The 22,874-nt window shown below is 41.1% G+C and overlaps 1 protein-coding gene across 1 annotated transcript in view; it reads right to left on the reverse strand.

Moving 5' to 3' along the window:
• The window catches only part of utp25 (UTP25 small subunit processor component), a 42,698-nt gene that overhangs the window by 13,222 nt on the left and 6,602 nt on the right, over positions 1 to 22,874 (reverse strand). The window contains exons 3-7 of the mRNA XM_034195248.1: positions 17,256 to 17,430; positions 8,904 to 9,113; positions 2,046 to 2,134; positions 1,526 to 1,939; positions 86 to 302 (exon numbers count right to left, since the gene is read on the reverse strand). Coding sequence (XP_034051139.1) covers positions 86 to 302; positions 1,526 to 1,939; positions 2,046 to 2,134; positions 8,904 to 9,113; positions 17,256 to 17,430 — 1,105 coding nt within the window. The remainder of the gene's footprint in view (positions 1 to 85; positions 303 to 1,525; positions 1,940 to 2,045; positions 2,135 to 8,903; positions 9,114 to 17,255; positions 17,431 to 22,874) is intronic.

Here is a 22,874-nt window from a genome sequence, read left to right on the forward strand (position 1 = left end):
TCTCATACAAAATGGGAGCAAAACCAAAAGTGTTGCGTTTATATTTTTGTTGAGTGTAAGAACTCAGTGGCTGAACTGTTCTTACCTATCCTGAAGTGATCATCCACATTGCCTAAGAAGACGGCGTAGTAATCATCTGGCCTCTTCAGATTTGGCGGTTTGTCATCCGGGTTCTCTCCAAACTCTTCTTTAAACCTCTTCTTGTGACTAACCACAATCTTCTTGCCTTTGGCTTCCAACAGACTGACGAGCACCTGGACGACTCGTAGCGCTGCGCCCCGGAAAGGCAACAGAATCAGGACCTAGAAAAACGTCACCACAACACAGCAGCTTCTCAGTCATACTTCATTTTACATATTTATGGCAAAGAAGGATGAATTATATAAATGAAAAACTGGTCGTATGAACATCCAAATATAAACCCTAGTTCAGTTCTATTTATTTATAGAACACCAAGTCACAAGTCGCCCCAAAGCGCTTCACAATGTTACGTTTGAAATTTAAAACAAAGTAGCAGTGATCAAAGCTCCTTCATGGTTATTCTCATGATTTGACTACAACGACCTGATGTTTGTGACATCATTTTAGAATTTAGAACCAGTGACAGAGCCGTGCGTGTGCAAAAATATCTGCGCTGTTACAGACAGAAATCAGAAATAAAGTCATTGTGGAACGTTACAAATACTTTGCTTTGAAAAGTACCAACTTATCAAGTTATATCACACAGTGAGGAAAAAAAAACACTGTATTAAAAGAGGCATCGATAATCATTATATAATCGAATCACAGTCCTCTGAATCTTGAGCTGATAAAATCATCAGGTCTTGACAGATTCCCACCACTAGATAGTACATTTGTCATGAGGAGCTAATGTTAATTCATACAAGTCTTATGTTTGTTAGCCTCCTGCTATGGTTTTTTTTGGTTTGTTTTTTGCTGTACAGAGCTTATACACATTATATCAACAGCTTTCAGTTAAATTGAAAAAGTAAACATTAGATCTAAACATTCAGACATTAAAAAGTTAGTTTGTGCAAAATCTTGCATTTGAAAAGGACCAATAAAAAAGGTTTGTATCACATCCTGCTAAATGTTCCAGCTGCTGTATATTTGTAAATCCAGGTTTCCTTTTCTGTTCCTGTGTATTTGTTCCATGTGGTGCCCACTTACTGTCTGATTGATGCTCACAGCTGGAGGCTGCAGCACGTCGTGTGCCCAACTACTCAGTTAATAATGGTTGACATTTTCCTCCAAATGATAGAAATATATTTTTGTTTAAATATTAAACTGTTTCCAGATGGGCGGGTCTTGCCAAAGTAACGTCTGTGAGAAACTCTGGTTGTAACGATAAATAACTCATTTGATGGAAATCCGCCTGCAGACAGGAGATTTTGCACATTTATTATTTTGGGAAGCCCTTTCAAAAAGACTTCTGACACAGCATGTTGATAATGTTTAAGTCCAGTTTTAGAAGAACTGATCATTTTTACAGTGTCAAATGAAGCTGCACTGATTATAAGTGTACCTTTGGACGGGTTAGACCTTGGTCTCTGGGTTCGTCCTGTGGCTCAGCTCCAGCTCTAGATTCAGTTTTCCGCTCTTTCAGCTGGGAGTTGTGAGCCAGAACACGGGAGTTGGCTTTCAATACGTGGTTGAGCACGTGAAGGCAGTACGCACTGCGAACATATGGCCCTCGGCTCAAAGGGCAGGTCTCTGGGTAGTACAGGTCCTTATAAGAGCCCATGAGGGACAACAGTTCCAGCTGAAGAGCGCTGATGCTCTTCTCTGCTCCTCCCTGCAGCTCAGAGGACTGGTTCAGATCATTCCAACAACCCTCCAGGAGTTTGTGGAAAACTGGAAGCCCTGTTTCTTTCTGCAGGCCAATGGGGCCAAACCTCTCCAGAAGACTGGTGGAGACCAGACTGCCCAATTTAGGCCACTAAATAGGTGGAAAAAGCAAACATACAAATCACCTTTAGTTTACACTGAACTATTCCACCAAGTGTTTCTGATGTTTAGTTAAATAGTACAGCTGCAGTTAATACCGAGATCTGAGCCTTGATTTTGCTTCCAGAAGTAATCATCTGCACATCATCTTCACTAAGCTCCGTGTCCAAATGCTGCAAAAACATGTCTGCAGACAAAAGAACATCATCATCATCATACTCCTGAGGTCTGGAAACTCAGAGGGACTCACTTTATTTTACAACATTCACCTTTAAATTTAAGTTTTCTTATCAGGTAACTTAAGCTTTGGTCCCACCGAATAATAAAGCCATGAAGAATGAGCCACATATATGAACATTGTACAAACAATAAAATAAAAAAAACCAAAAAAAAAAAAAAAAACACTGCATGTAAGTACGAGTGATTGTGTCAGTGCACACAGCGCAGCTCATCTGATCCATTATAATGAGAAGTTACAGTTAGATGCAAAAAAAGTTTGGGCCCCCCTGACAATTTTCATGATTTTCCTTTATACATCACTGGTTGTCTGGATCAGAAATTTTAGTTAAATATATCATATAGCAGATGAACACACTGATATTTGAGAAGTGAAATGAAGTTTATAGGATTTACAGAAAGTGTGCAATAATTGTGATCCTTTGTTCGTTCCCTATTATTCGACCGGTTCAATAAGGCGGGTAACTGAACTGAACTACCTCTTGGGGATAAATAAATCAAATCAAATCAATTTTATTTATACAGCGCCAAATCACAACAAACAGTTGCCCGAAGGCGCTTTATATTGTAAGGCAAAGCCATACAATAATTACAGAAAAACCCCAACGGTCAAAACGACCCCCTGTGAGCAAGCACTTGGCGACAGTGGGAAGGAAAAACTCCCTTTTAACAGGAAGAAACCTCCAGCAGAACCAGGCTCAGGGAGGGGCAGTCTTCTGCTGGGACTGGTTGGGGCTGAGGGAGAGAACCAGGAAAAAGACATGCTGTGGAGGGGAGCAGAGATCAATCACTAATGATTAAATGCAGAGTGGTGCATACAGAGCAAAAAGAGAAAGAAACACTCAGTGCATCATGGGAACCCCCCAGCAGTCTACGTCTATATCAGCATAACTAAGGGATGGTTCAGGGTCACCTGATCCAGCCCTAACTATAAGCTTTAGCAAAAAGGAAAGTTTTAAGCCTAATCTTAAAAGTAGAGAGGGTGTCTGTCTCCCTGATCTGAATTGGGAGCTGGTTCCACAGGAGAGGAGCCTGAAAGCTGAAGGCTCTGCCTCCCATTCTACTCTTACAAACCCTAGGAACTACAAGTAAGCCTGCAGTCTGAGAGCGAAGCGCTCTATTGGGGTGATATGGTACTATGAGGTCCCTAAGATAAGATGGGACCTGATTATTCAAAACCTTATAAGTAAGAAGAAGAATTTTAAATTAATTAGAATTAACAGGAAGCCAATGAAGAGAGGCCAATATGGGTGAAATATGCTCTCTCCTTCTAGTCCCCGTCAGTACTCTAGCTGCAGCATTTTGAATTAACTGAAGGCTTTTCAGGGAACTTTTGTGAAATTTCATACTGTCTTCTTAAGTTAACTATTTCAACAGTTCTTTTAGTCAGACAGGAAAGATTGTTTTACCTGCTTTACATGTTTCGGCTACTTCCTGTAGCCTTCCTCAGAAGCGTCACAAGATGGGGAAGTGACGTGTCTTATAGGCTGCTACTTCTTGATTTGGCCAGACAGCAGGGGGAACTTACGCCCCCTACTGTCTGACGTCTTCTCCAGGACAGCATCCCATGTATGTGATAGGGTGTAGGCCCCCTCATCTCGATTCATGCTTCTTGGACCTCGCTTGCGGATCTCGATGGCCTCTCTGATCCAGCGGTGGTATTTGTTGCTTTCAGCACGTATGACCCTGGCATTGGTCCAGTCCATGATGTGATTTTTCCTCTTGCAATGGTCGGATATGGCTGATTTGAGATTTTCCTGCTCGGCTTGTTCTTTTATTGCTCTTGTTTGTCTATTGGCTGTCTCTTTTTCACATTCTTTTTGATGTTCATTTTTCCTTGTTCCAGATTGTCTCCCTGTCTCCCCAATGTATGTGTTGTTGTATGATAAGCATGGTATTTCATATATTACATCGCATTTGTGTTCTGGTTTTATCTTGTCCTTGGGCCTAACTAAAAGCTGTCTGAGTTTGGTGTATGGTTTGACCGGTGTATTGATGTTGTATTTTTTCATGACTCTTTGGATGCGTTCAGTGACCCCCCCGATATATGGCAGTGTGACTATGGCCGGTTTGTTTTTGTTGAGAGTGTTCTTTTTCTTCTGTTGTACATGTTTTTCTGTGTTTTGTACCTGTTTTTTTACCTTTTTCTATTGCCCATTGTGGATACTGGCAGTTTGTGAGTGCATTGTGTATGTGAGTCTCCTCCTCTTCCCTGTCCTGTGTATCTGTGACTATAGTGGCCTGGTTGTACAGTGTTCTGACTACTGCCAGCTTATGTTCTGTGGGGTGTTCTGATGTCCAGAGCAAATATTGGTCCGTGTGTGTGGGTTTCCTGTGTATTTTAAGTTTGATACTGTCGTCTGTGTTGTGGTGTATTTTTAAATCCAAAAAAGCTATTTCATTGTTTGTTTCCTCTTCGTACGTGAATTTGATGCTGCCTGTATGGTCTATGGTGTTGAGGTGATCTGTGAGCTGTTGTGTTTGTCCCGTTTTTATTTTTTCTAAAATGTCATCGACGTACCTTTTCCAAAACGATATGCTACAATCTGCTGGTGCTGTGGATATGGCTTGTTCCAGATGCTCCATGAAAAACCCGCTCATAATGGCTGATAACAGGTCTCCCATGGCGAAGCCTTCAGTCTGTTTGTATATGGTGTTGTTTTATTGAAAATAAGTGGATGTGGCAACGAATCTGAGTAGTGACATGATGTCTTCAACTGTAAGTTTGGTTCCTTTCCGGAGTGATTTGTCCTTACTGAGTCTATTGTGTACGATGTTGAGTGTGGCTTCTACTGGGGTTTTTGTGAAAAGTGATATGACATCATGTGATATGAATATTTCATCCTGTCCTATGGTGATTTGTTGTAAATCCTTTGCCAGTTGTTGTGAGTTCCTGCAGTGCTGTTCAGTGAGTCCGAGGAGGGGTTTTATGATTTCTACAAGAGATTTGGAAAGGTTATAAGTGACGGATCCTATGCTATCGACAATGGGGCGGAGTGGTGTGTCAGGCTTGTGTATTTTCGGCAAACCATATATCCGGGGGGTGATGGTAGCTGTGGGCACCAGGTGGTTGTATGAGTCCTGAGTTATTTTGTTTTCAGCTAACATGGGTTTGACTAATGATTTAAGAGTCCTTTTTAGTTGTTCTGTTGGGTCTTTTTTCAGTGTGTGGTATGTGTTGTGGTCCTTAAGCAGGATGTCCATTTTGTTGTTGTAACTGTCCCTATCCATAACTACTGTGGTGCGACCTTTGTCTGGTGGTAGTATAATGATGTCGTCCTGTTTACCTAGTGTATGTATGGCTCTCCTTTCTTCCTTGGTGATGTTACTGGGTGGTAAATGTGCGGTTTTGAGAATGCCTGCTACCTCATTGCGTAATGCTAATGCGTAATGTAATTGCGTAATCACATACATGGGATGCCGTCCTGGAGAAGACGTCAGACAGTAGGGGGCGTACGTTCCCCTGCTGTCTGGCCAAATCAAGAAGTAGCAGCCTATAAGACACGTCACCTCCCCATCTTGTGACGCTTCTGAGGAAGGCTACAGGAAGTAGCCGAAACATGTAAAGCAGGTAAAACAATCTTTCCTGTCTGACTAAAATAACTGTTGAAATAGTTTTCAGGGAACGTTTAGGACAACCTGCTAATAATGAATTACAACAGTCCAGCCTAGAAGAAATAAATACATGAATTAGCTTTTCAGCATCACTCTGAGACAAGACCTTTCTGATTTTAGAGATATTGCGCAAATGCAAAAAAAGCAGTCCTACATATTTGTTTAATATGCGCTTTGAATGACATATCCTGATCAAAAATGACTCCAAGATTTCTCACAGTATTACTAGAGGTCAGGGTAATGCCATCCAGAGTAAGGATCTGGTTAGACACCATGTTTCTAAGATTTGTGGGGCCAAGTACAATAACTTCAGTTTTATCTGAATTTAAAAGCAGGAAATTAGAGGTCATCCATGTCTTTATGTCTGTAAGACAATCCTGCAGTTTAACTAATTGGTGTGTGTCCTCTGGCTTCATGGATAGATAAAGCTGGGTATCATCTGCATAACAATGAAAATTTAAGCAATGCTTTCTAATAATACTGCCTAAGGGAAGCATGTATAAAGTGAATAAAATCGGTCCTAGCACAGAACCTTGTGGAACTCCATAATTAACCTTAGTCCATGAAGAAGACTCCCCATTTACATTAACAAACTGTAATCTAATAGATAAATACAATTCAAACCACTGCAGCGCAGTGCCTTTAATACCTATGGCATGCTCTAATCTCTGTAATAAAATTTTATGGTCAACAGTATCAAAAGCTGCACTGAGATCTAACAGGACGAGCACAGAGATGAGTCCACTGTCTGAGGCCATAAGAAGATCATTTGTAACCTTCACTAAAGCTGTTTCTGTACTATGATGAATTCTAAAACCTGACTGAAACTCTTCAAATAGACCATTCCTCTGCAGATGATCAGTTAGCTGTTTTACAACTACCCTAGAAAAGGAAGGTTGGAGATTGGCCTATAATTAGCTAAGATAGCTGGGTCAAGTGATGGCTTTTTAAGTAATGGTTTAATTACTGCCACCTTAAAAGCCTGTGGTACATAGCCAACTAATAAAGATAGATTGATCATATTTAAGATCGAAGCATTAATTAATGGTAGGGCTTCCTTGAGCAGCCTGGTAGGAATGGGGTCTAATAGACATGTTGATGGTTTGGAGGAAGTAACTAATGAAGATACGAGGTCTGTCAATAAAGTAACGGTCCTTTTTATTTTTTCAAAAACTATATGGATTTCATTCATATGTTTTTACGTCAGACAAGCTTGAACCCTCGTGCGCATGCGTGAGTTTTTCCACGCCTGTCGGTGACGTCATTCGCCTGTGAGCACGCCTTGGGAAGGAGTGGTCCCGCCCCCTCGTTGGATTTTCATTGTCTGGAAATGGCGTAATGAAAAGGACTTTTTTTCCATCAGAATTTTTTCAGAAGCTGTTAGAGACTGGCACCTGGAAACCATTCAAAAAATGTATCTGGCTTTCGGTGAAAATTTTACGAGCTTCACAGAGAATAAGGTCTGTAACTACAGTTTTAAGGACCCCTTTAAGGACGCTCGACGCGCCGCGCTCCGAGCTGCGAAGACGCGGCACAAGCCACCAGACCATTTCTAAACGGATGGCTCTGTGGATACGAGACCGTCGTGTGCTCTTTCTCTGGTTATCACAAGAGCTGGACATCAGCCATTTTCCGTTAGATTTCACTTTTAACAAGAGATTTTGTCATGGAAAGCCGCGCGGAGGCTTCGTGCGTAAAGACCGATTCGCTTTGGAAGCGAGACAAAGGAACACCTCTGTTTCGGCGTGTCAGAGGACACGTTTGGACATGTCTATCTCGGCTTTCAATGCTTACCAGTCCAGTAAGTATCAGTGAAATTGTGGAGAGCTGGACATGTCCAAAATTGTCCTCCGACACGCCGAAACGGAGGTGTTCCTTTGTCTCGCTTCTAAAGCGAATCGTCTTTACGCGCGAAGCCTCCGCGCGGCTTTCCATGACAAAATCTCTTGTTAAAAGAGTGTCAAGCGTCCTTAAAGGGGTCCTTAAAGCTGTAGTAACAGACCTTATTCTCTGTGAAGCCCGTAAAATTTTCACCGAAAGCCAGATAAATTTTTCGAATGGTTTCCAGCTGCCTGTCTCTAACAGCTTCTGAAAAAATTCTGATGGAAAAAAAGTCCTTTTCATTACGCCATTTCCAGACAATGAAAATCCGACGAGGGGGCGGGACCACTCCTTCCCAAGGCGTGCTCACAGGCGAATGACGTCACCGACAGGCGTGGAAAAACTCACGCATGCACACGAGGGTTCAAGCATGTCTGACGTAAAACATATGAATGAAATCCATATAGTTTTTGAAAAAAATAAAAAGGACCGTTACTTTATTGACAGACCTCATAACTCAGAACAATCGGAGAGAAAGAGTCTAAGCAAATACCAGCATTACTGAAAGCAGCCTAATAAAGTTGTCTGATTCTGTTTTTTTTCTGTGTAGAACACTGGACGCAGAAAGTACACAGTTTTTAGTTTGTGCAACACTGCGCAATTGTACACAATCAAACACAGAGTGCGTACATCCAGAGTGAAACAGCTGGAGGAGAACAGGTGCAGAACATGTGTGTGGCTGCATGATCCACACAGTGCCTGTGCGTGTTTACAACAGGTGACTGAACTGGTGGACGTGTGCATGCTCACTCAACCAACTCTGTACTCAGTACTGTTTGCTTTTCATGTACCGTTTTGAGAAAGGAGCACATTTCCATAACGCCAATGCCAGCCCCCACTCCCACCCCCCAACAAAAGTAGGCAGGAGTGGACAAATGTCGATGAGGGCTACATACGTGGCGGTAAACATACAGTAAGCAACCATATGTAACTGTAATCAAGACTAGGAACACAATCATGCACCATCACACACAGGGACTACACCAAATGTGCGCAATTTTTCAGCGTACTCCATAACGCATCACAGCGCAACTGTATGCAAAACTGATGTGAAAGGGTCCAACTAAGAGTCACGGGGGGGGGGGGGGAGCTATCCTAGTAGTCACAGGGTGTGAGGTGGCTAACCACTTATCCACCATGCTGCCCAACTTACAATCATAAAACACAACATAATAATAATAATATAAAATGTATTTGGAGAAGAAATCTGAATATTTTCTTACCTTTGTTGTCCTGGTGGTCTGCAGAGCATTCGGCCTGTTCAACTTCACCCAAGAAGTTAGTTTCCAGACAGAACTGAGACTCGTGCTCCTCATCTACAAACTCTTCACCTCCTGCCTCCTGCTCTCCATCAGCCAGAGGCTCCTCTGCATTCTGCTCTTCGTGCCTTCCTGCTCCATCCTGACCGTCACTGTCAGCTCCATCACTGCCTCCTGCAAGAAAGAGACCAGTGGAGTTCAAACAAATGTTCAGCAGCGCACATCATTTCGACTCTCCATTACACAAACAAGCCCCAGTGTCCAACAAAGATACACGTTAGGTTATGTGTATTTTTTCCATTTAAAATAAATAAATAAAATTAAAGCAGCGTATTACAGAATTTCACTCATCATTCATCTTCAACCGCTTTCCCGGGTTCGGGTCGCGAGGGGCAACAGCTCCAGCAGGGGGCCCCAGACTCCCCTTTCCTGGGCCACATTGACCACCTCTGACTGGGGGATCCTGAGGCGTTCCCAGGCCAGTGTGGAGTTATAATCTCTCCACCTAGTCTTGGGTCTTCCCCGGGGTCTCCTCCCAGATGGACGTGCCTGGAACACCTCCCTAGGGAGGCGCCCAGGAGGCATCCTTACCAGATGACCGAACCACCTCAGCTGGCTCCTTTCAACATGAAGGAGCAGCAGCTCTACTCTGAGCTCCTCGTGGATGACCAAACGTCATGACAGAACATTACAGAATTTGAGTTTGCAAATGATTAAAATAAGGAGGGGCATTATATCAAATCATTTTAGAAATTATTAATGTTGGAATTGTTGTTACTTAAACGTGAGTCATTTCTTTACTAATCCTACTAAAAAACAAAATGCAATCATATTTATTTAAAGCGGCTCAGACAGGATTACTTTGATCATTTGAAAGTTTAGATTTTAGTCTGAAGTGTACAGTAAAGCAACCGCACATCATTATTTATGAGCAGAGGTCTCAATCTGATTATAACCAGCCACTCCAACAGGTGATTTCACTGATTAACTTCACTTTGAGCAGAAGGAATCAGTTCATCCATCTCAGACTTGACTTGATGTAGAAATAGGGATGGGTATTGATAAGATTTTATCGATGTCGATGCCATTATCGATTCTGCTTATCGATCCGATTCCTTACTGATTCCCTTATCGATACCTCTTGTGAATTCTCTGTGTACTAAAAGTAGGCTTTACAGGTTTTCTATGTCAACAACATTTTAAATTGGTCACTGGATCCTTGATCTCTGGACATAAATAAAAATACATAAAATCTGTAGTTTTTGTCAAAAGCATTTCCTTTCAGACATTTTGGCATGAATGTCTATCTTAAATTATTTTGTAGCTTTGTTATTTTTAGGGCATTTTTTATGTTCTTTTATGTCTTTTTATTGTTTGTGTGTGTCTTGCTAGTGCACTTTTGAGCTCCTTGCACCATTTTTCCAATGTGGTTTTAATACTGCAAGTGGCAAATAAAATTGAAGTTGAACTTGATATTCAGGGATGAAAGTGGTGAAAAACAAAAAAATCTGAAACCCAAAATTACCCCCAACACCACCCACACGAAAATGTTTGAATTCTAGAAGCTCTGAAATGTAATCTGGGACTATTCCAGACAATAAACTGCAGTGAGCAGCCGGGAAAGCAGGCTGACTGGGTGACTGTGAGGAGGAAGCGTAGCCCTAAACAGAAGCCCCGTGTACACCGCCAACCCGTTCACATCTCTAACCGTTTTTCCCCACTCGACGACACACCCGCCGAGGATCAAACTCTGGTTATTGGCGACTCTGTTTTGAGAAATGTGAAGTTAGCGACACCAGCAACCATAGTCAATTGTCTTCCGGGGGCCAGAGCAGGCGACATTGAAGGAAATTTGAAACTGCTGGCTAAGGCTAAGCGTAAATTTGGTAAGATCGTAATTCACGTCGGCAGTAATGACACCCGGTTACGCCAATCGGAGGTCACTAAAATTAACATTAAATCGGTGTGTAACTTTGCAAAAACAATGTCGGACTCTGTAGTTTTCTCTGGGCCCCTCCCCAATCGGACCGGGAGTGACATGTTTAGCCGCATGTTCTCCTTGAATTGCTGGCTGTCTGAGTGGTGTCCAAAAAATGAGGTGGGCTTCATAGATAATTGGCAAAGCTTCTGGGGAAAACCTGGTCTTGTTAGGAGAGACGGCATCCATCCCACTTTGGATGGAGCAGCTCATTTCTAGAAATCTGGCCAATTTTCTTAAATCCTCCAAACCGTGACTATCCAGGGTTGGGACCAGGAAGCAGAGTTGTAGTCTTACACACCTCTCTGCAGCTTCTCTCCCCCTGCCATCCCCTCATTACCCCATCCCCGTAGAGACGGTGCCTGCTCCCAGACTACCAATAACCAGCAAAAATCTATTTAAGCATAAAAATTCAAAAAGAAAAAATAATATAGCACCTTCAACTGCACCACAGACTAAAACAGTTAAATGTGGTCTATTAAACATTAGGTCTCTCTCTTCTAAGTCCCTGTTGGTAAATGATATAATAATTGATCAACATATTGATTTATTCTGCCTAACAGAAACCTGGTTACAGCAGGATGAATATGTTAGTTTAAATGAGTCAACACCCCCGAGTCACACTAACTGTCAGAATGCTCGTAGCACGGGCCGGGGCGGAGGATTAGCAGCAATCTTCCATTCCAGCTTATTAATTAATCAAAAACCCAGACAGAGCTTTAATTCATTTGAAAGCTTGTCTCTTAGTCTTGTCCATCCAAATTGGAAGTCCCAAAAACCAGTTTTATTTGTTATTATCTATCGTCCACCTGGTCGTTACTGTGAGTTTCTCTGTGAATTTTCAGACCTTTGTCTGACTTAGTGCTTAGCTCAGATAAGATAATTATAGTGGGCGATTTTAACATCCACACAGATGCTGAGAATGACAGCCTCAACACTGCATTTAATCTATTATTAGACTCTATTGGCTTTGCTCAAAAAGTAAATGAGTCCACCCACCACTTTAATCATATCTTAGATCTTATTCTGACTTATGGTATGGAAATAGAAGACTTAACAGTATTCCCTGAAAACTCCCTTCTGTCTGATCATTTCTTAATAACATTTACATTTACTCTGATGGACTACCCAGCAGTGGGGAATAAGTTTCATTACACTAGAAGTCTTTCAGAAAGCGCTGTAACTAGGTTTAAGGATATGATTCCTTCTTTATGTTCTCTAATGCCATATACCAACACAGTGCAGAGTAGCTGCCTAAACTCTGTAAGGGAGATAGAGTATCTCGTCAATAGTATTACATCCTCATTGAAGACAACTTTGGATGCTGTAGCTCCTCTGAAAAAGAGAGCTTTAAATCAGAAGTGTCTGACTCCGTGGTATAACTCACAAACTCGTAGCTTAAAGCAGATAACCCGTAAGTTGGAGAGGAAATGGCATCTCACTAATTTAGAAGATCTTCACTTAGCCTGGAAAAAGAGTCTGTTGCTCTATAAAAAAGCCCTCCGTAAAGCTAGGACATCTTTCTACTCATCACTAATTGAAGAAAATAAGAACAACCCCAGGTTTCTTTTCAGCACTGTAGCCAGGCTGACAAAGAGTCAGAGCTCTATTGAGCTGAGTATTCCATTAACTTTAACTAGTAATGACTTCATGACTTTCTTTGCTAACAAAATTTTAACTATTAGAGAAAAAATTACTCATAACCATCCCAAAGACGTATCGTTATCTTTGGCTGCTTTCAGTGATGCCGGTATTTGGTTAGACTCTTTCTCTCCGATTGTTCTGAGTTATTTTCATTAGTTACTTCATCCAAACCATCAACATGTTTATTAGACCCCATTCCTACCAGGCTGCTCAAGGAAGCCCTACCATTATTTAATGCTTCGATCTTAAATATGATCAATCTATCTTTGTTAGTTGGCTATGTACCACAGGCTTTTAAGGTGGCAGTAATTAAACCATTACTTAAAAAGCCATCACTTGACCCAGCTATCTTAGCTAATTATAGGCCAATCTCCAACCTTCCTTTTCTCTCAAAAATTCTTGAAAGGGTAGTTGTAAAACAGCTAACTGATCATCTGCAGAGGAATGGTCTATTTGAAGAGTTTCAGTCAGGTTTTAGAATTCATCATAGTACAGAAACAGCATTAGTGAAGGTTACAAATGATCTTCTTATGGCCTCGGACAGTGGACTCATCTCTGTGCTTGTTCTGTTAGACCTCAGTGCTGCTTTTGATACTGTTGACCATAAAATTTTATTACAGAGATTAGAGCATGCCATAGGTATTAAAGGCACTGCGCTGCGGTGGTTTGAATCATATTTGTCTAATAGATTACAATTTGTTCATGTAAATGGGGAATCTTCTTCACAGACTAAAGTTAATTATGGAGTTCCACAAGGTTCTGTGCTAGGACCAATTTTATTCACTTTATACATGCTTCCCTTAGGCAGTATTATTAGACGGTATTGCTTAAATTTCATTGTTACGCAGATGATACCCAGCTTTATCTATCCATGAAGCCAGAGGACACACACCAATTAGCTAAACTGCAGGATTGTCTTACAGACATAAAGACATGGATGACCTCTAATTTCCTGCTTTTAAACTCAGATAAAACTGAAGTTATTGTACTTGGCCCCACAAATCTTAGAAACATGGTGTCTAACCAGATCCTTACTCTGGATGGCATTACCCTGACCTCTAGTAATACTGTGAGAAATCTTGGAGTCATTTTTGATCAGGATATGTCATTCAAAGCGCATATTAAACAAATATGTAGGACTGCTTTTTTGCATTTACGCAATATCTCTAAAATCAGAAAGGTCTTGTCTCAGAGTGATGCTGAAAAACTAATTCATGCATTTATTTCCTCTAGGCTGGACTATTGTAATTCATTATTATCAGGTTGTCCTAAAAGTTCCCTAAAAAGCCTTCAGTTAATTCAAAATGCTGCAGCTAGAGTACTGACGGGGACTAGAAGGAGAGAGCATATCTCACCCATATTGGCCTCTCTTCATTGGCTTCCTGTTAATTCTAGAATAGAATTTAAAATTCTTCTTCTTACTTATAAGGTTTTGAATAATCAGGTCCCATCTTATCTTAGGGACCTCGTAGTACCATATCACCCCAATAGAGCGCTTCGCTCTCAGACTGCAGGCTTACTTGTAGTTCGTAGGGTTTGTAAGAGTAGAATGGGAGGCAGAGCCTTCAGCTTTCAGGCTCCTCTCCTGTGGAACCACCTCCCAATTCAGATCAGGGAGACAGATACCCTCTCTACTTTTAAGATTAGGCTTAAAACTTTCCTTTTCGCTAAAGCTTATAGTTAGGGCTGGATCAGGTGACCCTGGACTATCCCTTGGTTATGCTGCTTTAGACGTAGACTGTGGGGGGGTTCCCATGATGCACTGTTTCTTTCTCTTTTTGCTCTGTATGCATCACTCCGCATTTAATCATTAGTGATCGATCTCTGCCCCCTTCCACAGCATGTCTTTTTCCTGGTTCTTTCCCTCAGCCCCAACCAGTCCCAGCAGAAGACTGCCCCTCCCTGAGCCTGGTTCTGCTGGAGGTTTCTTCCTGTTAAAAGGGAGTTTTTCCTTCCCACTGTAGCCAAGTGCTTGCTCACAGGGGGTCGTTTTGACCGTTGGGGTTTTTCATAATTATTGTATGGCCTTGCCTTGCAATATAAAGCGCCTTGGGGCAACTGTTTGTTGTGATTTGGCGCTATATAAAAAAAAAGTTGATTGATTGATAAAGCTTATAGTTAGGGCTGGATCAGGTGACCCTGAACCATCCCTTAGTTATGCTGCTATAGACGTAGACTGCTGGGGGGTTCCCATGATGCACTGTTTCTTTCTCTTTTGCTCTGTATGCACCACTCTGCATTTAATCATTAGTGATTGATCTCTGCTCCCCTCCACAGCATGTCTTTTTCCTGGTTCTCTCCCTCAGCCCCAACCAGTCCCAGCAGAAGACTGCCCCTCCCTGAGCCTGGTTCTGCTGGAGGTTTCTTCCTGTTAAAAGGGAGTTTTTCCTTCCCACTGTAGCCAAGTGCTTGCTCACAGGGGGTCGTTTTGACCGTTGGGGTTTTACATAATTATTGTATGGCCTTGCCTTACAATATAAAGCGCCTTGGGGCAACTGTTTGTTGTGATTTGGCGCTATATAAAAAAATTGATTGATTGATTGATTGAGTGCAGCATCCATTTAGTGAGAAAAACCCAACTTTCCTTATTCAAATTCATTCCAGTAGTATTCTGCTCTTACTAGGATGCAGCAGTTTTCTAGTTTGTCAGATAGTTCTGGAGGAAATCACTGAAGAAATTAACACATTGAAAATATGGTTTGACCGAAACAAATTGTAATTAAACTTAAATAAAACAGGGATGAAGTGGAGGTGGAAGAGTCACTAGGTGTTCACAGGAAACACTTATTTATTTCTATATGTATTTATTTATGTTCATTGTTAGTTGTTTTATTTTGTCTGTTGTGTTTTGTTTCATCAGGTTCTTTTTGTCTCTTTCTCTAAAACTATATTGTAACATTATTAGTCTATTATTATTGTCTATTATGTAGACTATTATTGTTGCTGCTATTATTATTAATATATGAATAAAAATAAATTTAAAAAATTACAATTTGACACTTTTACGACAACAAATGCTGAGCCATTAATTATACAGAAACCAAAAATTCAACACAAACGTGCTGATGCGAACAGCTTAATGCTAATTTTAATGCTGAAAACACCATAGACATGCTAATGCGTTAGCATCGGTCCCTTTTTAAGTTATAAAATACATCTATCAACTGTTTCAGAAGCTCATAACAGGTCGGTTTAACATAAAAAAGGTAAATGTTCTTACAGACATATGCTCTTTAGGGTTTTAGCATGGAAAAATTAGGATAAAGCAAAATAAAACAATGAATCCACGAATCACAGATCAAAGCACTGCTTCGATCTGCAAATCACTGCTTTGATTGGTTCAAGGTTCAAAGCAAAGCTGTGCTGTAGAAAGGTTGATTACAGACCCGCAGCAGGTCTGTAATCAATGTAGAGAAATTATCATTTTCCTGACAAATACGCCCCAAAACAACAGCCACTCTGAAGGACCGATAAGGGAATCGTTAAGCAAAAAGCTTTTTGATGTCAGTGGATCGAATCATTTCTTAACGATACCCGAAAGGAACAGGTTCTCGATACCCAGCCCTATGTAGAAACAATCCAAAAACTGGTTGTTGTTCGAAGTAACATGCTGATACTCTCCAACTACACTTTTTTCTATTTGTGTTCTGGAAATGCACACACTTTGTCTCAAATTTTCTTCACATTTTAATCAAATATTCCAAGACTATTCAGAACATCAAATCTGAAGTTTGAAGCCTGTAGGCTGTCTGCCTTTTTTTTTTAGGCAAAAATTATGGCCATCATTTCTGGAGCCATGTTCATGCAGGTGGATTTAAGCCTAGTAAATGTGGAAACCTTGGGGAATCCCCCTGGCAGATCTATGTGCAGCATTGTGGGGTGTGCCATGAATCATATGAATGCAGTGTGTGCACACAATTAAAATAAAACTGCCATTTCAGCACTAGAAATACATTCACGAGTGCACAAATTAGCCATAATTGGATGTTTAAATTAACCAGGAAGGACTTTCATACAGAAGGCCATATTTATAACACATAAAGTCGATATCAATATCTTCAAAATGGAATCTGTTTGAAGAGTTTTATTTACTGCCCACATGAGCTTTTCTGCTAATAAAGTTTGACCACAAAACTTTTTTTTTTCTTTCAGATTTTAGAGGTTTCTCCCACAATAACTGTTTACCACAGATATGCCAAATTGACATATTTCATAGCCAGTATAGCTGACATTAAGGAGCCAAGAGATGGAGAGGTTTCTTTGAGTGTAATGGTATGCTTGGAACATGGATGCTCGCAATAGTCAATTTAATATTTCCCATAAGTTGAGCATACATAAACTTCACAGTTTAGTGTCAAAGTTTGTTGTTTGACTATAGTCCAAGTCTGGGTGTCCATGACAACTGCCACAGAAAATTTCAGGCCTCTAAGTCCATTATTTTCTGAGATATTCTACCTTGAACATGGCTCCAGAAATGACGGCCATATTTTCTGCCTAAAAAAACGGCAGACCCCATGCACACTAAATTGGTTGTATCTCAGAAACTGCTTGGCCTACAGGCCTCAAACATTAGATTTGATGTTCTGAACAGTCTGGGAATATTTGATTAAAATTTAAGGAAAATCTGAGACAAAATGAGTGAGGCCCCTCAAATATTTGTTGAATTGACATGGAATGACCCATAAGCAACTTGCCTTCAGCGAGAATTTCGTCGTGGTTGTTGTCTTCGTCATCAGAGCTCTGCTCCTCTTCACTCTGCTCCTCACTGACAGATCGGCCCAGAGCAGAAAGAAGCTTCTGATAAGCAGTTTTCTGTTCTGGTTCTTCCTCCTCCTGCTCCACAGGGTCAGACTGTTCTGGGTTTGCAGGCTGTAAGACACGATGGTTCAGGAATACATTCAGCCACAACAACCTTTGCTGAAATAATTTAATTATTAAAAAAGGCTTCCCACAGGAATTTTACAGCATATCAGAGAAACCAGAGAAGAAACAGCAGATTTCAATCAAACAGGGTAAAAATTCAAATTGAATGAATGAATTTATTTATTCGGCACACAGATCAACAATAACAAAAACTCATAATAAAAAGATCAACTTAATTGCGTATCCGTGTGGCCAAAAGGTTGCAGGCAGAAGCACAGCTTATAAACACCCACCCTTATATACTCAACAAAAATATAAATGCAACACTTTTGGTTTTGCTCCCATTTTGTATGAGATGAACTCAAAGATCTAAAACTTTTTCCACATACACAATATCACCATTTCCCTCAAATATTGTTCAGAAACCAGTCGAAATCTGTGATAGTGAGCACTTCTCCTTTGCTGAGATAATCCATCCCACCTCACAGGTGTGCCATACCAAGATGCTGATTAGATACCATGATTAGTGCACAGGTGTGCCTTAGACTGCCCACAATAAAAGGACACTCTGAAAGGTGCAGTTTTGTTTTATTGGTGGGGGGATACCAGTCAGTATCTGGTGTGACCACCATTTGCCTCATACAGTGCAACACATCTCCTTTGCATCATCCGTGAAGAGAACACCTCTCCAACGTGCCAAATGTCAGCGAAAGTGAGCATTTGCCCACTCAAGTCGGCTACGACGACGAACTGGAGTCAGGTCGAGACCCCGATGAGGACGATGAGCATGCAGATGAGCTTCCCTGAGACGGTTTCTGACAGTTTGTGCAGAAATTCTTTGGTTATGCAAACCGATTGTTTCAGCAGCTGTCCGAGTGGCTGGTCTCAGACGATCTTGGAGGTGAACATGCTGGATGTGGAGGTCCTGGGCTGGTGTGGTTACACGTGGTCTGCGGTTGTGAGGCTGGTTGGATGTACTGCCAAATTCTCTGAAACGCCTTTGGAGACGGCTTATGGTAGAGACATGAACATTCAATACACGAGCAACAGCTCTGGTTGACATTCCTGCTGTCAGCATGCCAATTGCACGCTGCCTCAAATCTTGTGACATCTGTGGCATTGTGCTGTGTGATAAAACTGCACCTTTCAGACTGGCCTTTTATTGTGGGCAGTCTAAGGCACACCTGTGCACTAATCATGGTGTCTAATCAGCATCTTGATATGGCACACCTGTGAGGTGGGATGGATTATCTCAGCAAAGGAGAAGTGCTCACTATCACAGATTTAGACTGGTTTGTGAACAATATTTGAGGGAAATGGTGATATTGTGTATGTGGAAAACGTTTTAGATCTTTGAGTTCATCTCATACAAAATGGGAGCAAAACCAAAAGTGTTGCGTTTATATTTTTGTTGAGTGTAATTTTAACAATTTGTCTGACATTCAAAGCTATTATTGTGAGAACAAAGTAACAACTGGCATGTCTGTCAATAACCCAAACTACCTAATTTATCAACGTTTGTAGACCTATATATCACCTAAAATATTTTTAAAGGTGAAAAGTAGGCACACATTTAAATGACAGGATTTACATTTGTTCATAAATGTATGTAGCAGTTTGTAAGACTGAGATGCAGGACTTTAATGACTTCCTGGACTCAGTGATCTGAACTGTGTTTGCATGACGTGAAAGTGTTGACATTCATACAAGCGGGAAGCTCGGGATGGTCTCAGATGACGCCCTCCCGGAAGAAGAACAAGAGTGCTCTGAGAGAACAGTATCCCCCCACGCTGGCAAACGCTGTTTTGATACAAGTGCTGCTACATTTCAAGGCGATTTCAGAATGTAGACACCAACTCATGAAACTGACAAAGGTTAGATTTGTTAATCAAGGGCCAAACACACAGAAAGATGGAAACTGCCACAATCTAATCCCCTTTCGTGCCTTCGGCCAGTGAGGGATAAAAAGTTGCAGTTCCTTGACTGGCTACTTGAGGCTGATTTCAAAAGGGAGCACATTCCCATAGGAATCCAGGTTAAAATGTCCAACTTAAGAGCAGAAATAAACATGGTTACAGCCTGGTACAAAAAATGGTTTTGGTGTCTGTAAATTCTTTCCTCCTCTATGACAAGTGTACGGGGGGAGAGAATTTTTTTTTTCTAACTTCTTAGTTGATGAAGTTTGAAGCCATAAAGATCTGTATAGTTGTGGGTGTGGTCACTTCGAGTGACAGTGGCTCAGCTGAGCATCTCTGCTAGTGCTGGGTTGAAAAGATTGACTGACCGATTTTAAATCGATTCAGACACCCTCTCTACTTTTAAGATTAAGCTTAAAACTTTCCTTTTTGCTAAAGCTTATAGTTAGGGCTGGATCAGGTGACCCTGAACCATCCCTTAGTTATGCTGCTATAGACGTAGACTGCTGGGGGGTTCCCATGATGCACTGTTTCTTTCTCTTTTTGCTCTGTATGCTCTGTATGCACCACTCTGCATTAATCATTAGTGATTGATCTCTGCTCCCCTCCACAGCATGTCTTTTTCCTGGTTCTCTCCCTCAGCCCCAACCAGTCCCAGCAGAAGACTGCCCCTCCCTGAGCCTGGTTCTGCTGGAGGTTTCTTCCTGTTAAAAGGGAGTTTTTCCTTCCCACTGTAGCCAAGTGCTTGCTCACAGGGGGTCGTTTTGACCGTTGGGGTTTTACATAATTATTGTATGGCCTTGCCTTACAATATAAAGCGCCTTGGGGCAACTGTTTGTTGTGATTTGGCACTATATAAAAAAATTGATTGATTCTCATTTAATTCCCACAGATTGATTCATAATCCAAAGATCGATTTTATTTATTTTTATATATATATATATATATATATATATATATATATATATATATATATATCTAGGGGAAAATAAGTATTTGACCCCCTGTCAGTTTTGTAGGCTTTCCCACCTACAAAGAATGGAGAGGTCTGTAATTTTTATCGTATTTACACTTCAACTGTGAGAGACAGAATCTAAAAAAGAAAAAAATCCAGAAAAATCACATTGTATGATTTTTAAAATATTAATTTGCATTTTATTGCATAAAATAAGTATTTGAACTCCTACCAACCAGCAAGAATTCTGTCTCTCACAGACCTGTTAATCTTCCTTTAAGAAGCCCTCTTATTCTGCACTCTTTACCTGTATTAATTGCACCTGTTTGAACTTGTTACCTGTATAAAAGACGCCTGTTCACACACTCAATCAATCACACTCCAACCTGTCCACCATAGCCAAGACCAAAGAGCTGTCTAAGGACACTAGGGACAAAACTGTAGACCTGTAAAAGGCTGGGATGGACTACAGGACAATAGTGATGGGATGAACAACACTGGTGGATCAACACTGTGCCGAGCACACAAGAGTGAAACCCCGTATCGGTGCGTGTATCGCTTTAAGAAAAAAAATCACGTGACCGATACAGGAACTGTGTCGTTCGACTGTGCCGCGCCAAATTGTGTTTATAAGGAAACAAACTGTATCGACATGTTGCGGATTTGTTGGATGGAGTTTTGCTGTTGGAGTTTTTCTTGCCCTCACCTTGTTCCACTGACTTCATGGATCGTTCAGACGTTTCCCCAGTCTGGAATAATTTTGATCTTTTGACGCCAAATAAGAAATCTTTTTCTCCTTTAAGCATTGTTTACTGTTATTTTTCCAATTAGATATGTTTGTACTCCTTTACAATACTGGAAGAATGACCAGAGCATATATCCACACCTTTATCAACTCGCACTGAAATGTTTATGCTCGCCATCTTCATCTGTACCCTGTGAAAGAGTTTTTTCTAAGGCAGGGGAACTGGTGTGTAAGAGGAGAAATCGCCTTGGAGCAAAGACACTTCAGAAACCTTTGTTCCTCAATAAAAATGCATCATGAATCTATTTTCAGTCTTTTATTTCGTATGCTTTAACACTTACGTTATCAAATTTCCATACATAAGTTACAAATTTTAAACTCTGAATTTTATTACAAATTTGCTACATTTTACAAACCAACTCAGTTGAGCATTTACACAAAAAGTTTTAAGCAAATTTTAAACTCTTCTCATGAACAGCTTAACTCGACACACAAATTGAGCACATGAAATTTTGCAATGATGAGATCATATTTTAAATAGAGGACTGGCGATTAACCATTTCACAGGCTGATGTTGCGTTTGCAGCACGGTAACTTTTCCATCTTATTTACCTGCAATGATTTTATAACTACTGCAGGGGTCACTATTGAGCGACCAACACAGTGTCAACACAGTTTGTGTAGTGTGTCAATACACTCCTTGAGGTATCATCATCCCATCGCTACAGGACAACAGGCAAGCAGCTTGGTAGAAGACAACAACTGTTATGATTATTTATTAGAAAGTGGAAGAAACACAAGATGACTGTCAATCTCCCTCAGTCTGGGATTCCATGCAAGATCTCACTTTGTGTGGTAAGGATGATTCTGAGAAAGCTCAGAACTACACAGGAGGACCTGGTCAATGACCTGAAGAGAGCTGGGACCACAGTCACAAAGATTACATTAGTAACACATGATGCTGTCATGGTTTAAAATCCTGCAGGGCAGCAAAGTTCCCCTGCTCAAGCCAGCACATGTCCAGGCCCGTTTGAAGTTCACCAATGACCATCTGGATGATCCAGAGGAGGCATGGGAGAAGGTCATGTGGTCAGATAAGACCAGAATAGAGCTTTTTGGAATCAACTCCACTTACCATGTTTAGAGGATGAGAACAACCCCAAGAAAACCATCCCAACCGTGAAGCATGGGGGTGGAAACATCATACTCTGGGGGTGCTCTTCTGCAAAGGGGACAGGACGACTGCACGGTATTGAAGGGAGGATGGATGGGGTCATGTATTGCGAGATTTTGGAAAACAACCTCCTTCCCTCAGTAACAGCATTGAAGATGGGTCATGGCTGGGTCTTCCAGCATGACAATGACCCCAAACACACAGCCAGGGCAACTAAGGAGGGGCTCAATAAGAAACATTTCAAGGTCCTGGAGTGGCCTGGACAGTCTCCAGACCTGAACGCAATAGAAAATCTTTGGAGGGAGCTGAAACTCCAAACCTGAAAGATTTGGAGAAGATCTGTATGGAGGAGTGGACCAAAATCCCTGCTGCAGTGTGTTAAAACCTGGTGAAAAACTACAGGAAATGTCTGACCTCTGTAATGGCAGACAAATGTTTCTGTACCAATTGTTAAGCTCTGTTTATAGGGGGGCAAATAATTATTTTATGCAATAAAATGCAAATTAATTATTTAAAAATCATACAATGTGATTTACTGGATTTTTTTTTTTATTCTGTCTCTCACAGTTGAAGTGTACCTACGATAAAAATTACAGACCTCTCCATTTTTTGTAGGTGGGAAAACCTGCAAAACTGACAGGGGGTCAAATACTTATTTTC

Source organism: Thalassophryne amazonica, chromosome 19 (genome assembly GCF_902500255.1).
Source record: "Thalassophryne amazonica chromosome 19, fThaAma1.1, whole genome shotgun sequence".
Taxonomy (NCBI): Eukaryota; Metazoa; Chordata; class Actinopteri; order Batrachoidiformes; family Batrachoididae; genus Thalassophryne; species Thalassophryne amazonica.